Source organism: Rhinolophus ferrumequinum, chromosome 6, assembly GCF_004115265.2.
Source record: "Rhinolophus ferrumequinum isolate MPI-CBG mRhiFer1 chromosome 6, mRhiFer1_v1.p, whole genome shotgun sequence".
In the NCBI taxonomy this organism is placed as follows: domain Eukaryota; kingdom Metazoa; phylum Chordata; class Mammalia; order Chiroptera; family Rhinolophidae; genus Rhinolophus; species Rhinolophus ferrumequinum.
Window position 1 is genome coordinate 56880094 of NC_046289.1, and position 17239 is coordinate 56897332.

The window sequence follows — 17239 nt, forward strand, 5'->3', positions numbered from 1 at the left end:
GTGATTTATATTTTTAAAAAGATCTCTCTAGGACGGCTATGTGGATAACAGACTGTCAGGAGTGGAAACAGAGCCTAGTTTGGAGGGGACAGCAGAGTGGTGGCTTGGATAGGGTGGTTGCAGTGATTTTGGGGGTGGACGGACTTGGGGTGTATGTGGGAGAGTGGCCAGGACCTGCTAGTGAGCAGATGAATTAGGCTCAGAGCACCCGGGTAGTTACTGAGGTACAGAGCAGCACTCGGTGACCTCCAGCAGACGGAGGGCCTCGAAAAAGTCCCTCGCCTCGGCGGCCTCCCGGGAGAGCTCAGGTCGGGCCGCCCCAAGGAGCCCCGCCCAGTCCCGCCACCCGAGGCCAGGCCGCGCAGGGACGCAGAGGGAGCCCGCGGGCGGCACGGCGCGCGCGGACAACGGCCTCCAAGTGCTCGGCGCGGGGCTTTCCGCGTCCTACGGGCGTGGCCGGAAAAGGAAGTCGGCGCAGCAGTGGCCTCCCCAGCAACAGCGGCGGCACCGGCCAAACCCCGCCACCCGCCCGTGTCCGGCGGGGTCACGGAGGCAGCGCCGCGGCGGGACCCGGAGCCCGTGCCGGCCGAGCAGCGCTGCGCCGCCAGGCGTCCAGCTGTCCGATGGGGCCGCAGCGGCGGCTGCCCTCCGCCGCGGCCGCCCTGGTCTGGGGCTTCCTGCTCCGGCTGGTAAGAGGGGCGGGCGGGCGGGCGCTCCGGCCTCCGCGGGGCGGGGCTGGGCTGGGGCTCCCGTCGGCTTCTCCTCCCCACCCCCCGGGCTCCCGCCCGAGCTCTGCCGGCGGCTACGCGGCCTGCTCCTGGGTTTCCCTCATTCCCCTCCCCTTCCCATCACTCCCTTTCCTTCCAGCCTCTTTTTCACTCTTCCCACCAGCCTTCCACCCCCCCCCCCCCCCCCCCCCCGCCACCAGTCCTGTCCTTTGAAACCCCCAAAGTACCTGCCCGCGAGAGAGCTCTCTGCGGAACCCCTCCTGCTACCTTGACCTTGGTACTTCTCTGTAGCTTTTCACTGTTCCGGGCATTTAAAAAGGCCCTCTGAGATTTATCGTTTAGTCTGTCCAACAGCTGCTTGACCTCTTTCCTTCTTGGGATGTAGAAGAAAAAATGTACGTGACCTCAGGAAGGTCAGCAGTTCAAGGACTGCACTTTACTTTAATTGCTCTAATCCAGATTTTTTTTCTTCCTCCTGAATACGTAGGAGGAAGGGTTTATTTGATTCCATTTTGGTGGACTTTGGTAATAGAAATAATTTAAAATAACTTTTAAAAGAACACACCAAAGTGTAATGGCTTTAGTGGTTTTTAGTTCTCTGCTTACTTTAAAAGTAGGTTAAATAAGAGTAACAAATATGTGTCCACAAGTTTGTTTTCATAATTACGGAAAAGTAGTGTTTTAAAATTCAACATCAAACAACTGGAGCTTCAGTGGGTGGTCAGGAACCAGAGTTCAGTGGTTCCGTTTTTGTTTCTTGTAAGTTTCACTTAGGGAATTTCAGGTTGGAAACTTTTATGAGCTTTATTTACACAGAATTTGTAGGGTGTGTGCCTGTCTAGTTCTATTAGAATGTGTACTTCTCTGAAAGAGTATATTTTACGTACTCTCCAGTTTAAAGGATTACTATTAGTAAATATATTCAATATGAAAGTGTCTTTAATATTTTTTAAGAAACCAAAAATCAAAGCCTAAAATGTATTAGTGCCTTTGGTGTATTGAGAATTTGCTAGGCAACATTAGTAACATGAATGAGATAATGTATCTAAAAATCGGTTGGGGGAGTACAATATAAAGAGAATAACAAAGTAGCAGTGTTAGACTGAATCTTTGAGGTGTTGTTTATCATGTAATCGGATATGTCCAAAAAATAACAATTCAGATAGTATGGAAATGCACAAAAAACTATAACCTAGATATAAAACTTGTCTTCAGTGCTTTTGCACTCATTTTCATTTCAATGTCTTAAGCTAATTGTAGGGAATATATCTTCTCTATCACATTCCCACTAAATCTTTCTCAGCACTAATAATCAGCCTAATAATATATCAGGTGTTCATAAACTCGCATTGAAATTCTTACGAAAGCTCTGAATCCTTTCACTAGAAAATGTAAGCAGACTTTTTATATAATTTCAAGGGCTTCACAAATCTAAAAGTCCTTGTTCTAAATTGTAGCTAGCCTACCGCTCCCACATTCTAGATTTTATTTTTATATTGCATGTATGTGTTTTGTTGTACCTTACTGTATTGATCTTGTGTTCTGTACTCCTCAGTCCCAGGGTTGTGGGGACTGTGAGAGAGGAGGAATCTTTTCTCTACCCTCAAGGTTTTTCTGGCTGGTCTAATAATCAAATAAGCATCAGACAAATTAGCAGGAGAAAATAGGGAACCCTGCATACAGGAGAGTCAGAGACCCCAACATGCACGAAAGATTCGAAGACAGAAAGGGAAAAATGGATATATAAGACATTCTGAGCTAGGAATGAGGTAAGATGACTCAGGGACTTCAAAGGTCATTTAAAGATGGTGATAAGAAAAAGCAGATGTTTAGCAAATAGAAGTTTGCCCTGCTGTACAGACAGGTCAAAAGAGGTTGATTATCTGTGATAATCTTTCAAGGCCCCTAATTCAAGTTCTTCCAGGTAGTCAAGGAGGGGCAGAAGTTTTTCCGGGCCCACAACTAAAATTGCCCTTAGCTCAAAACAATTCACATACCACAAAGGCACATCTTGGGGCAACTAGCTCTGAAGTCCCACAGGACTCAGTAACATTCTTTCACTCCACACATATTTATTTAGTGTGCATCTGTTGTTATATGCCACGTACTGTGCTGGTGACTGAATAAAACCAACAAGATCTTTTTCAATTGTAAACATCGTTTTCAGTGCCAACTAGTAATATTGATTTTGTATTTTTTGTTGATTTCTCAACGGTTGGTTTTCCTCTTGACCCTTTAATTTTCTGAAATGATCTCTTTCTCATCCCTTTCCTTTTTTTAGGAACTCAAATAAATTTGGTATCCTTTTCCTCAGCAAAAGCTCTCTCTCTTTCCTTCTGCTGACTTACTGAATACCTACTGCCTTTCCCACAACTCTGGTGGTTTTGGTTTGTTTTGTTACCCTTTTCTCCCTGAAGTCCTTGTTTATGCCTCTTCCATAATCTTACAGTTCTAGGTGACCTCCCTGGGTTCATTTGAATTAATAATGTCAGCTTAATCATTTAATTTTTCCTTCCTGGGCTTTTGAAGCTGGCACTGCTGGACCTCTTTCCCCTTAGTCATGTAAGAATGGGGCCAACACACTCATCTAGAAGCAGCACGTCATCTCCAGAAACCACTGTCACATTCTTGTAGAAGAGGCAGAGCGTTTAATATTGGAAAGACCCTTCGACATCATCATGTAGCCTACCCTCCTCACCTTCTCCTTTTCGCATCGGGGGCCGTACTGTGTATGTGGAACTCAAGCTACTGCACATCTGGCTATTTTAATAAATTCCAAACCCATTAAACAGTAAGTCTAGAATTTAAAAGTGTGCCTGGCAGGTAGTTCATTCTCTCTTGGCCTTGCCATAATTCCATTTCACATTCACGCTTCCCTAGTGCACCCAACTCCAGGCCCCACTCCTAGACCTTTATTTCATAGTGTTATTTGGTCACGGTCGCAGAGTTCTGTTTCAAAGACAATGAGAGGTTTAGCCTGGATCTGTTTTCTAAATTTCTTCCAAATTCACTGAAGAATCCAAAATCTTTTTCATAATGTTTTTATAAAATTTCTGTTCCTTTTTTTCATAATTTCAAAAAATGTGAAGTGTTATATAGACTTCTCTGTTACAACAATGAAGTGATCAGCAGGACCCCCAGCAGAAAAATCTCTTGCAGAAATCTGTATTCCTTTGGTATCATATACCAATCCAAAGAATCGTCTTTAATTCCTTCTCTTCTGGCCTCCTCTCTTAACATCCATGGTAAACTAGGTATGTTCTGCTACCCAAGCTATGAGAGAGAGACAGGCTGAGCTGCTGTGCTGTGGACTGAATTGTGGCCCCACCCACTCATATGTTGACACCCTCACCCCAAAAGTGATGATATTTGGAGATGGGGCCTTTGGGAAGTACTTTAGGTCAGAGGGTAGGTCACTTGTGATACGTAGCATTGGTGGCCTTATGAGAAAAGACACCAGAGAGCTTGTTGTCTCTCCTTCCCCGCCGCCATGTGAAGACACGGTGAGAAGGTAACAATCTGCAGGCCAGAAAGAAAGCTCTCAATAGAAACCAACCATGCTGGCACCTTTATCTTAGATTTATAGTCTCTAGAACTGTGAGAAGATAAATTTCTGTTTGAGCTACCCACTCGATGGTTATTTTCTTATGGCAGCCCAAGCTAAGACAGATTTTGGTACCTGGAGTGGGGTGCTGCTGTAACAAATACCTAAACATGGGGAAGCAGCTTTATAACTGAGTAATGGGTAGAGGCTAGAAGGGGTTTGAGGTGCATGCTAGATATATAGACACTAAGGGCGATTTTGGTGAGGTATCAGACAGAAATGAGTAACATGTCATTGCTAAATGAAGGGAAGTCAGTCCTTGTTATAAAATGGCAAAGAACTTTGCTGAACTGTGTTCTAGTGTTTTGTGGAAGAAAGAATTGTGAGCAATGAAATTAGATATTAGCTGAGGGGATTTCTAAGGAAATTGCTGATGCAGTAGCTTGGTTCCTCCTGACTGCAAAAGAAGAAAGAAGAATTGAAGAAGGAATTGTTAAGTAAAAAGGACCCAGAATTTGAAGATTTGGAAATTCTCAGGCTGTCCATATTGCAAAAAAAATGAGAAAGCTTATTCTGAAAAGAACACTAAGGGTGTGGCTGAACAACCATTTGATAACAAATTTATGGGATTATATGAGATGAAACACTACCAGTTTGAACTGAAGGGGGCAGAAATGGGGCAAAATGAAGACAGGTTGTTGGACTTCTTGGATTTGACAGGATGGGGTGATGTGAATATGCATTATTCTTCAGGAAGATGGAGAAATGGTCCCAAAGGCGATTATTGAGAGAGCATCAGGGCCACTGCCTCAGTTTCAACAAGCCTTGGGCATTTGCTGGGAACCTTAAGGCGTGGAATTCCACAGAGCCAAAGGAGTAGGACCACCCCACAGAGCCATGTGGGTGATACTGCCACGCCAGTGGGCCTGGAAAGTGGGACATTGAGCCAAAAAAGTTTATACTTGAGCCTTGAGATCTAATGGAATTTGTGTTGCTAAATTTTGGACATCATTTAGTCCCAGTATCCCTTTGTCATTTCTGATTTCTCCCTTTTGGAATGGGAAAGTCTATCCTATGCCTATCCCACCATTATATTTTGAAAGCTTGTAACTAATCTGGTTTTGCAGGTTCACAGCCAGAGAATTTTGCCTCAAGATGAATTGTATCTTCAGTCTCATCCATATCTGATTTAGATGATGTTTAGATGAGACTTTGGACTTTAGAGTTGATCATGGAATGAATTAAGACTTTTGGGACTCTTGGGATGGAATGAATGTATTTTGCGTGAGAAAGATGAATTTCGGGGGCTAGGGGCAGAATGCTGTGGACTGAATTGTGTGCTTCCCAAATTCTTATGTTGAAGCCCTACCCCCCAATGTGGTATTTGGAGATTGGGCCTTTAGGAGATAATTAGGTTTAGAATGAGGTTATCAGGGTGGGCCCCTTATGGTAGAATTGTGGCCCAGCATGCATGCCCTCCCTCGTTCTGTCCCTCCTTATCATGTGAGGACACATTGAGAAGGCAGCCATCTCTACAAGCCAGGAAGAGACCCCTTGCCAGAAATCAGCCATGCCAGCATCTTGATCTTGGACTTCTAGGCTCTAGACTGTGGGAAAATAAATATCGATTGAGCCATCAGTCTGTGGTATTTTGTTACGGCAGCCTGAGCTCACACATGCTGGTTTTGTCACATTCCTTTAACTTGGAGATTCTTCACAATTTTTCTTTTATCTTTTCTCCTCTGATCTGTCTGTAGATTCTGCATCCTATTGTCTGCTTTCTAAGTCACTGATGGCATTGTTTTCTCCTTCCCAAAATGCAACTCCTACATATATATCTCCTTTGAAACTCAAAATAATGCTGAGAAGGTTCAGGAAGATTATGACTTATCCTAGATCATATATGAAGTCATGAGAAAGAGGTCTAGAACCTAGGGATTCTTGACATATATTGATATTTTTTCACTAAGTTGTGTGCTAATGATTTTCTTTTGTGAATCAAAAATATATTACAAAACTGATTCGGTAAATTTCTGAATTTATTCATAAGAACCAGAATTTGAAGATCTGGAAAATTCTCAATCTATCCATACTGCAAAAAATGAGGAAGCGTGTTCTGAAAAGAACAGTAAGGATGTGGCTGAATAAGCATTTGATAACAAATTTATGGTGATATAGGATATTTTCTGGGATCGTGTCTTGTGAAACCAAAGGATGGAAGCACGGACCAAGGAGAGGCGAGGAGTTGTAAAAGAGGATAGTTTATTAAAAGTAAAGAGTCGCAGCTCTCAGAACGAGAGGGTGTCCCGAATGGAGGTGCCCAGTGACTCAGGCAAAAGTTCTTACTTTTATACTTTCCCTTGCCTGCTTGGGGAAGGGGGCTGGTACCTTCTAATGGAATTCTTTATCAGGTTTGTCCTGTTTGCCAACCCTAAAGGGGTTAACGAACCAACCCATTCCTATCTATCAGATCTGTTTCTTTGTCCAGCCAAAAGGGATTTATGAGATAATTTATTAACCTCAAAGCGTGTTCTCATATCTTTGTCCTGGAGTGAAGGAGACATTCCAGAACCTGGAGTTTCAGGATATGGCTGCCTTTTATTTCACCAGGGACCTCCCTGTTGACCTAACAACATGCTAAGTAACCTGTCTCAATGGGATTATGTGAGACAAAACACTGCCAGTTTGAACTAAAGGGGACAGAGATGGGGCAAAATGAAGAAAGGTTGTTGAACTTCTTGGATTTGACAGGATGGGATTATAGAACTACATGGCTTTTGAAGATGCATTATTCTCCAAGAGGGAGAAATGGCCCTAAAGGCAATTCAGAGATCAGTGGGGCCACTGGTTTAAAGATAGGAGAAGTCATGTTTATTACATATTTGATAGGTTTCATGTTTATTATGTATTTGATGTTTTTTGTTCAAAATCACCTGAAATTGAGTCTATTTACAAAAATCTAGACAACAACACCTCCAGGTATAGCCATTTACCCCAAAATAATGTTTTTTTAAAAAATTTGATTGCCTTAGGCCAGAATTTGCCAAACTTGAGCATGCTCTTTGGTCTTAAGTCAGCTCTGATTTGTGCATTTATATTACCTGCCTGACCTTGTAAGCATTTGAGTTTGTGAATTCTAGTGTAAATCATAAATTCTCTAACAGCTAAGATATGTTGTTAAGTAGTAAGATTATTTATGGACAACCAGGAAGAAGGCTGGATCTAGGTAGCAAGTAGAATATAAGCCCCATGAAGGAGAAACCCTATCTGCCTCATTCTCTACAATACCCCCTAGCACCTAGTAGACTACGGTGTTGAATGAAAGAATGCTAACTTTGTCTCTTCTCTACAACCTAGTACCTCTTAGCCTGTACATTACATGTCCTCAGATTCTCCAAGTATGAGGACTGATTGTGGCTCTACTTTATTCCTATGACCCACAGACTACTCTGATTCCTGTTTGATGCCCTAGCTCCCACTGAGCCACTAATTAAGTAATAAGATTATACTTAATCTCTGTGTGTCTGGGTGTAGTCACTTTTAGTGCATCATTTCCATAAGCTTTCCATGAATACTGGAAGTAGGAGTAGAAACAATGTAGATTGTCTTGATTATGCAAGTTATTAGGGAGGAAAGAGGCATAGAAAATATATAATAGTGAATGATCAGAAAGTTATTTAGGCCTGACTTTGGAACATGTGTCATTCAGACACACAACCCCAACTCTTTCAACTCTTACTGTATTACTATTGACTTAAAACTCATTCCTATGTAAAGAGAAAGATGATTGTAAAGAAAGGGACACTTCCTGCATTGCCACAGTGTAAAGATAATGCAGGTGACTGTAGCTCCTGGGCATTTATCATTCGGGGATTACACTGCAACAGTGTATCTTCTGTTTCAGGGACTATAGGTTTGTAAAGAAAAGCCACAGCATTCATATTTGGTGTCTTAAAAATAGAGGAACAGTTTAATTTGTAGATTTTATGAAGAAACGTTGCAGAGGGTTAATTGAAGAGTTACAGTCACATTCACGTACTGAAGGTTTAAGTATATCTAAAGGATGATGATACAAATAACATAGACCAGATTTAATTGACATAGAGGGATATGGGGAAGCTGAGACCCAGTGATGCGTATGCTGAAAAGTTTTGAAGGAATTTATGGGTGAAAGGGGGGAACTGCTGGCCAAAACATGAACATTGGCTATACCAGCAGACTGTGGGTACAGATATGACTGTCACCTCTTGAGAAAATTCCTAGAAGGACCTCAGTAAAGTCTGGAAAATTGGCGAGTTTTTACTGTTATTCATGATGAAGTCTATAACCATGTGTTCTGTGGACCAACATCAAAGTGTCACCTGGAAGCTTGTTAGAAATGCACAATCATAGGCCCTACCTAAGACCTGCTGGATCAGAATCTATTTCAACAAGAACATTAAAGTTCAAGAAGCATTGATCTGTAATAAAAAGTAAGAAATTGCTGTGCAGATTACTCATCTCCAGGAAAAGAGAAGACTAATCTGTTAATGTTTTTTTAAGGGAATTAAATATATACATGGATAAAGGTTAACATTGCATTGTTTGGAGCTTAATCTTGGTGAGAATGGGCCAAGATACAGAGTCCTGGCAGACCCAATGGATGGCATGGATATCAGGGTAGGGGGTAGTATGTTAGATACATTTTTAGCTAGAGAAATGTTATTTTCAAAAGGAATGTGTGAAGACTTAAATGTGGAAAATAGATCCAGTGCTGGAAGATACCTTCTGAAAGAGTAAAAAGGGTAGAAAACAAATTGACCAAACTTGTGAGCCAAGGTCAAAGAAGAATCCTCGAGCTGTGCTGTTGGCTTGGACAGGAGCAGAACAGACCTGTTTACAGTAGGTTAATACTGGGCTGGAGAGTCAGCATTAGGAGGGTGTGGACACAAAGGCCAGGAATTCAAATGCCCATGGTTGAAACTACCAGGAGACTGGAGTGTAAAGCATGGATGTAGGCCCAAGAGGCAGGGACTTAAAAGTCAGAGCAAGACTCAGTGTAAGTACACTGATGAAATAAAGGCCCTTACACATGTTCCTCTGTGTAAGGTCTGATTGGTCTGGGAAATGGGGAGATAGTACACCTGCAAGGATGTGAGTATAGTATGCACCGTTATAGGTCTTTAGACTTTTTTTGGTAATCATTTGACACTTGTCCTACCAAAAGCTATTTAGGAGAAAAGTGATCAAAAGAATAGGCAACTATAACATTAAGTTAGACTTAGCCATCAGTATCCTTTGACTTGGAAAGAAGATGATGGAATATGACTGAAATCAAGTTATCTGGATGAAGTAAATTAGGAATTGTTCATGAACAATAGGCGTCCCGTGAAGTTTTAGGTGAGGTAAATTTGAGTCAAGAAAGGAAGTACTGCTTCACACTCGGGGCTGGTAAACTTGCTTTCCTTGCATGTGAGCATCAAGTAAAATGCATTATGTAAAGGCGCCGGTGTGAGATTGATGGTTTGATGGCCCTGAAGGACACTTGATTCCACGACCAGTGGTTGTAGGAACCAGCGGGAATAGCGAGGATTTGGGGCAAGCGGTAAGGAGCAATTGTCATAAAGAAAGGAATTCCATGAAACTCTAGAATCCTAGAGTTGTATTTTGACGACTACAAGGAAAGGACTTCGAGTTCGGGATATTTAAGATGTGGGAGGAGCTAATTGGGTATTCAAAGAATTTGAATGGTGGTAGGAGACCCATGCCAGTGTCACGGAAAAGGGAGTTGACTAATGCAGAGATATATGTGACCAGTATTTAGACTGGAGCATGATGGTTGGCTACGTGGTAGGTGCTTGGGGATCTGGCTGCATGAAGGAACAAAGTGATACCAGAGTTGAAAGGCTGCTGCTCTGGGTTTTGGAGAGCTCCGTTCTCATCCTGCCCCCAGAGGCCACTTCATGTTGCTCATTTTGAACCTGTTTGAGCTATAAAATGAAGAGATTCAATTGTTCTCCCTAAATCCCTTCAAACTCTTGATACTGAGCTTTCTACTAAGAGAATATTGTCACTACTGAATTGAAAATATAAACAAACGTCTGTTAGAAGTTGAGTAGCCATAGAAGACCGTACTACAGTTGATTACAGGGGGGAAATTTACATGTTTTACAGCATGCCTCTCAGTGGAGGATGTGAAGGAAGGTTTCCTGCCCTTCCGCCACCGCAGGGTCCTTGTCAGATGATCTCAGGGCATGGAACGAGTCTCACCTACTTTTGTGCTTATAACGTTTGAAGGGACACTGAATTTCAGGCCTTTTTCTCTATGCTTCCCAACTTAATTCACTCAACAGCAATGTGGTTTCCATCACTTTGTTGTCTTACAGCCTTGCTCTCCAGGTGTGGTTCATAGACCAGCAGTGTCAGCACCACCTGTGAGCTTGTTAGAGCTGTAGACTCTCACACTTGTACTGACCTACTGAATCAAAATCTGGTTTTTAATATGATCACTAGGTGATACGTATGCACGTTAAATCTTGAGAAGCGCTGCTCCTACAGCTGGGGTTCTCAAACTTTAACAAGCAGAATTTCCAGAAGGACTTGTTAAAAAGAAACTGCCCAAGGTTTCTGATTTAGTAGGTCTGAAATAGAGGCCAAGAATTTGCATTTTTAACACCCGCATAACCACTAAAGCTTTTACTAGAAACTCTTTAATCACATTCTGTTTGTGGTTATCAGTTTAAGGTTTTTTTTGTTTTGTTTTGTTTTGTTTTTTAATTTATTTTCAATTACATTTGGCATACAATATTATATTAGTCTCAGGTGTACAACATAGTGATTTTTATATAACTTATGAAGTGATCACCTCAATAAGTCTCACCCATCTGGCACCATGTATAGTTACTACAATATTATTGACTATATTCCCTATGCTTTATTTTACATCCCCGTGACTGTTTTTATTACCGGCTATTTGTACTTCTTAATCCATTTCACCTTCAGATTTGTTTTAACCTTCCCAGTAAAAGTATAATTTCTTGTTTAGAGTTTCTTTTGTGTGTGGGGGGGAGGTGAGGGGCTGCTTTGTTGAGATACAATTCACATACCATACAATTCGCCAATTTAAAGTGTACAATTTGGTGGTTTTTAGTATGTTCATAGATATGTACCACAGTTTTTAAATATTCACATCACCTCAGAAAGAAGCCAAATAGGTAGAGCACAGATGATTTTGGGGGCAGTGAAACTACCGTGTTTCCCTGAAAATAAGACCTAGCTGGACAATGAGCTCTAATGTGTCTTTTGGAGCAAAAATTAATATAAGACCCGGTATTATACCTGGTATTATATTATATTGTATTATATCATATCATATTATTTTAGACCTGGTCTTATAGTAGTAAAATACGACCAGGTCTTATATTAATTTTTGCTCCAAAAGACGCATTAGAGCTGATTGTCGGCTAGGTCTTATTTTCGGGGAAACATGGTATTCCGTATTCTATATGATATTGTAATGGTGGAGACCTGTCATACATTTCTCAAAACCTATGGACTGTACACCACGAAGAGTGAACCCTGATGTAAACTATGGACTTTGGGTGGTAATGATGTGTCAATGTAAGTTCATTGATTGTAACAAATGTGCCACTTTGGTGCAGTATTGACAAAGGGGGAGGCTGTGCATGTGTGTGGTAAGGCGGGTATATGGAAACTCCATAATTCCTGCTCAGTTTTGCTGTCACCCTAAAGCTGATCTAAAAAACAAAGTCAATTATTTAAAAAAAGAAACCCCATAACCTTTAGCTATTACCCCCAGTCCCACATCCCACCAAATTCTAAGCAACCACTAATTACTTTGTATTTCTGTTGCATGGTACAAGTACTTGGCAAGGTGCTAGATGTATTATTAATAATAGTAGTTGCGATTTATTGAGAGCTTAAATGTGTGCAAACAATTACATCATCTAACATAATCTTCATGACAGTTCTATCAGGTTGACATTTATTGTCATCTCAAAACTGGGCATGTTGAAGCTTAAGATAGGTTAAATGACTTGTAACATACTCGTAGCCAGTAAATAGTCAAACTGCTGTTCTATCCCAGGTCTCTAATTCCGAAACTCATGACATCTATTGCTAATAAACTGAATTTTTGAAGATGTACAATCTCTATGAGAAATTTTACTATGATATTTTAAAATGTAGTTGAAATGCTGAAGTTACTTATTTTTGTTAGTGTGCTCGTGAAGTTTGCCACATGTTCCACATTCAATCTAATTATTATACAATATGTATGGCTATACTTTCCTCTTTTGTACTAATCTTCCATTAAAATTTGTGTTTTGCTTTAATAATTCCTATGTCAATGAGTTTTGCTTTTATTTTACCAGTGATGAATTTTCTGCTATTTGTTGGGAAGATTATAATCCCGTTATTGCAATAAATCTTACTCGTATTTGGACATCTAGTTCCGTGGACATATAAGCTTTTTTTTAATCTCTTAGTTTTTGTAATTATAAAGGTAACACTGAATATAATACAGTTATGTAAAAGGAGATAGTGTGTCTGTATCAATATGGAAAATCTAATATATAAAATTTAAATTTTAGAAAAGCTACAGAGCAGTATATATCATATGATCTCGTATATTTCATGTTTAAAACAAACTATATGTATTTGATATATATATTCTAAAAATTCATAGATAGTGTCTAGAAAGATATCAAAGAAACCCCTAAGAGTGTGACTATGACAGCCAGAATAAGAGGAGAGGGACTTTATACCTTTCTGTTTTGTTTGAATATTTTTTCCATTTTTAAGTTTCTCCAGTCTTTTCACACCCTCACCTTTGCCTTTGTCTACCTCTCTCTTTTTTTTTTAATAGCCTCTTGTGTCTCTCTCCACATTCTCTTTCAAGCTCACATAAATATGCAGATACATAAATATGCTCATACATATAAGGAGCTTTAGGAGTCATTTTATTTATAAAAATAGGATTATACTATAAATATCTTCCTGGAACTTGCTGTTCTCACTATGGACATCTGTTTCTACAGGTAGATCTAGCTAGTTCTTTCTTTTTTAAATCCAGATATTTTATTATTTTTTTAAATCTCTAAGCCTCCATCTTGCCTAGTTCTTTCTTTTTAATAGCTGTGTACTATGCATACCAGAATGTAATGGGCTCCTTGTTGGTGGAAGTTGTTGATTTTTTTTTTTTTTTGCTATAACAATACTGCAGTGAATATCCTTATACATTTACCTTTGTGCATTTGTGTAATAACGTCTGTAGGATGTGAATGAGAAGATTCTATGTATTAAAAGATTTTGATTGACACTGTCAATTGTCTATTGTAAAGGTTATAGCTCTTCAGTAGCATTGTGCACAATGAGAACTCAATCCTGATCTAAAAAATATCATTCCTTTCCAAAAGGAGACTGGCTGGTTCCAGATCTGTGGCAGGTAAAGGATAAAGTCAGCCTAGGACATCTTGTGCCAATAAAACAAGGATGTCCTCCAAGATTAATGGGGTCTTGTCAAAAAGATACACAGAGCCAGCTGGAAGAGGTTCAACTGGCTAAATTTGGGACAATTTGAACATCCCAAAGTGAATAATTGCAATCACACTACAGTGAATTTTTAAAAATCAATGAGTCTCTAGTGATACTAAACAAAAGGTGGTAGAGGAAAGAGTATAAAACTCTTTTTTAAAGAATACTAGCTAATAAATATAGAAGGAATGACAGTATTAAAAAAAATCACCATTTTGCAGCCCCCAATATAATATGTAAAATGAAATTCAGGCATGGATCATCACGGAGTCTTAAAAAACTAGGTGAGAGGTTGTAGAAGTGTTCATTGAGTACTACAGATTACTTACTAATCACAAAGGGGCAAAAATATAACTTGACACTGGAGAAATTTTGCAGTTACTAAGTTAATCAACTAATCAAACTTGGCATCATTAATAGGGGGACATTGTGTGCCTTTTTTGTTTTTAATTGGGGAATATTGTGTTTCTCCAGGGCCCATCAGCTCCAAGTCGTTGTCCTTCAATCTAGTTGTGGAGGGCACAGCTCAGCTCCAAGTCCAGTCCCCTTTTTACTCTTCAGTTGCAGGGGGTTCAGCCCACCATCCCATGTGGGAATGGAACTGGCAACCTTGTTGTTGAGAGCTCACGATTAACCAACTGAGCCATCCAGCCGCCCCTCTGGAAGCTCAGCGGCAGCTTGTTGTCTTCAGTCTAGTTGCAGAGGGCACAGCTCATTGGCCCATGTGGGAATTGAACCAGCAAGCCTGTTTAGAGCTCACGCTCTAACCAACTGAGCATGTGCCATTTTGTTGCATGCAATAAGAAGTATCCATTTCACTTACAGAGTATGCATTTCAAAAATGTTTAATCTAAACCTAATCAACCCTCTTACTTATCTATAGTATCACCCTCTGTTCTTTTCTAAAGATAGCACTTAGAAATAATAATGTACCTTTCTTTTTAACCATTGTTACACTTAGAGTGTGGAAGGTATGACAGATTGGGGGATTTCAAGTGGATTTTCTTATATAGAACATAAACAATGAAATAATAACACCTAAGAGATTGGGAAGGAGAGTTTCAGACTCTGAAGGGAATACTGAAGTTATCACATCGTATCCTCCCTGGGATATGGTCCTTATAACAAGGGCCATAATTGTATCTGCATAACAAAGTGACTTATCATCCTCAAAGAATGTGTTCTGGGCAAATGTATATACTTTAAGTATTTCCTCAAACAAGAAAAAAGAAATTCATTGGAAGAACTTTCCCTCTTTAGGAAATGTGGTCAAACCTGTATGTAAATAGCTTTATTAAAATCCTTAGTTGTTGGCAAGCCAAATTATCGCTAGTGTGAAAATTATTGTTTGTGTCCTAGACAGCTGCTCAGGAAGCAATCCTGCATGCATCCGGAAATGGCACACCTTCACCATCTAAGGACTACTGTATGTTATATAACCCTCATTGGACAGCTCTTCCAAGTACCTTAGAAAATGCAGTAAGTAAATCACAGTTACTATTTATTTGGAAACAAAAATATTGAAAGGTGAAAATGAGTGATTATTATGTTTTACTGTACAAACTAGTTGTAATGTATGATACTAAATTTTATTGCTTTGCTTTAGTATATTTTTCTGTGGGAAAAACAAGTTAGGGAATTTTAAAATACCTTAAGGCCTGATTGTCATAAAATATTTCTAATTTAAAAGAACCTTGTCTTAAACCAATAGATACTTTGTCACTGAATGCATTTAGGGAAATGCGGTATTTATCATGTTAAAGACATTTCTTCTTTTCAGACTTCCATTAGTTTGATGAATCTGACTTCCACACCACTGTGCAACATTTCTGATATTCCTCCTGACGGAATAAAGAACAAAGCAGTTGTGGTACAGTGGGGAACCTGCCATTTTCTTCAAAAAGCCAGAATTGCACAAATTGGAGGTGCTGAAGCATTGTTGGTTGCCAATAACAGTGTCTTAGTAAGTTATAAAACTATAAAAACTTCTTTTGAGCTCATGATACCAAATTTCACAGGTTGAACTATCTTCTTTGTGTGTGGTTTAGGGGCTGAGTTTTGAATCTAATGGTAGGATTCTTTTTAAATACACATTCTGGTTATGTTAGGCATTTAATTGGAAAATTTTGTAGTTTATTTTCTATTCCTAAAGTAAATGTGACTTTGTTAGGAACAAATACATATATTTATATGTGTGTGTGTGTGTTATATATGATATAACTGTTTGAGAACTCTTACTAATATTAAGAGAGGACATGGTATCTTATCGTTACAATGAAACGATGTTATTTGAGTACCTGCTATATTTGACTGATGAACAGCTGAATATATAATACAGAATCAAAAGGTAAGGGATTAGAGATACTGAAGTAGATGTATTACATTTGCATGATATGTTAATTATAATAGCAACACTGTGTGTAGGCTTCTACTAACTTAAAACTGTTTCAGTAATGACAATTGTACAAGTACTTTTTTTCTCCTTTTTTTCTATTAATTATATTTAATAATTAATTATTGTCATAAATAGTTGACATACTCGTACATGCCTGATTACCATATACAATGTGGAGATAGTAGATGATGCTAAATATCAACACTTGATACAAATATGTTACGTGTATGTTAGTCTTAATTGATTTTATTTTAATCAACTTCATTGAAATATAATTTATATATAATAATCTAGACCCCTTTTAAGTATAAAAAAATATTAAGAAAGAACACAGGAAACTTTGTTTTATAACTTTAAAAATGATGTAATTTTTACATATAATGGAATAATTTGTATTTTATTCTGTAAATATACTAGTAGTTCATATGTTTTCATAATGCTTTTTCTTTTAGTTTCCTCCTTTAGGGAACAAATCTGAATTTCATGATGTGAAAATACTGATTGCATTTATGAACTACAAAGACTTTAAAGATATGAAGCAGGTAAATTAGTAATTACATATTAGATAAAGGTTATAAATAGTACAACTCTTTACTTTTAACCAATTATATTTAATAATTAATTTATTTTTCCCCTTCTTCTGTCTCCCGTCCTCTTCCCCTCCCCCCCCACTCTGGTTCAAGCCATTGTTTCTGTCTAGTTGTGTAGGACACAGCTCCCTGGCCCATATTGGTATTATGAGCCTTGTGCTCTGGTCGGCGGCTCACAGCTGCTCCTGGCAGCTCACAGTAGCCCACGGCAGCACAGCAGCCCGCGGCAGCCCACAGGAGTACAATGCTCCAACCACCTGAGCCACCGGGCCGGCACCTAATTTAAATTATTTTATATGCTCCACTTGCTATCAAGAAGTTGTAAAGGAGAGTTCTGGTCAAGATGGCAGAGTAGGCAAAAAAAAGACGGACTAATAAATTCACAGGTAGAGATCTTTTCAGTTGTTCAGTTGTAATACTGACATCCTGTCAGGCTCCATCTAAATAA

The 17239-nt window shown here is 39.5% G+C and overlaps 1 protein-coding gene across 3 annotated transcripts in view; it reads left to right on the plus strand.

Moving 5' to 3' along the window:
- Nucleotides 1–242: 242 nt before the first annotated feature.
- SPPL2A (signal peptide peptidase like 2A) overlaps nt 243–17239 on the plus strand; it is a 49552-nt gene continuing 32555 nt past the window's right edge. For 2 of the 3 annotated variants that reach the window (XM_033107712.1, XM_033107713.1), the window contains exons 1-4: nt 487–689; nt 15166–15285; nt 15587–15769; nt 16654–16743. In XM_033107712.1, the coding sequence (XP_032963603.1) occupies nt 624–689; nt 15166–15285; nt 15587–15769; nt 16654–16743 (459 nt within the window). In that variant the 5' untranslated portion in view covers nt 487–623. Of the gene's footprint in view, nt 690–15165; nt 15286–15586; nt 15770–16653; nt 16744–17239 lie in introns of all 3 variants that reach the window. The other variant, XM_033107714.1, reaches the window with a different exon arrangement.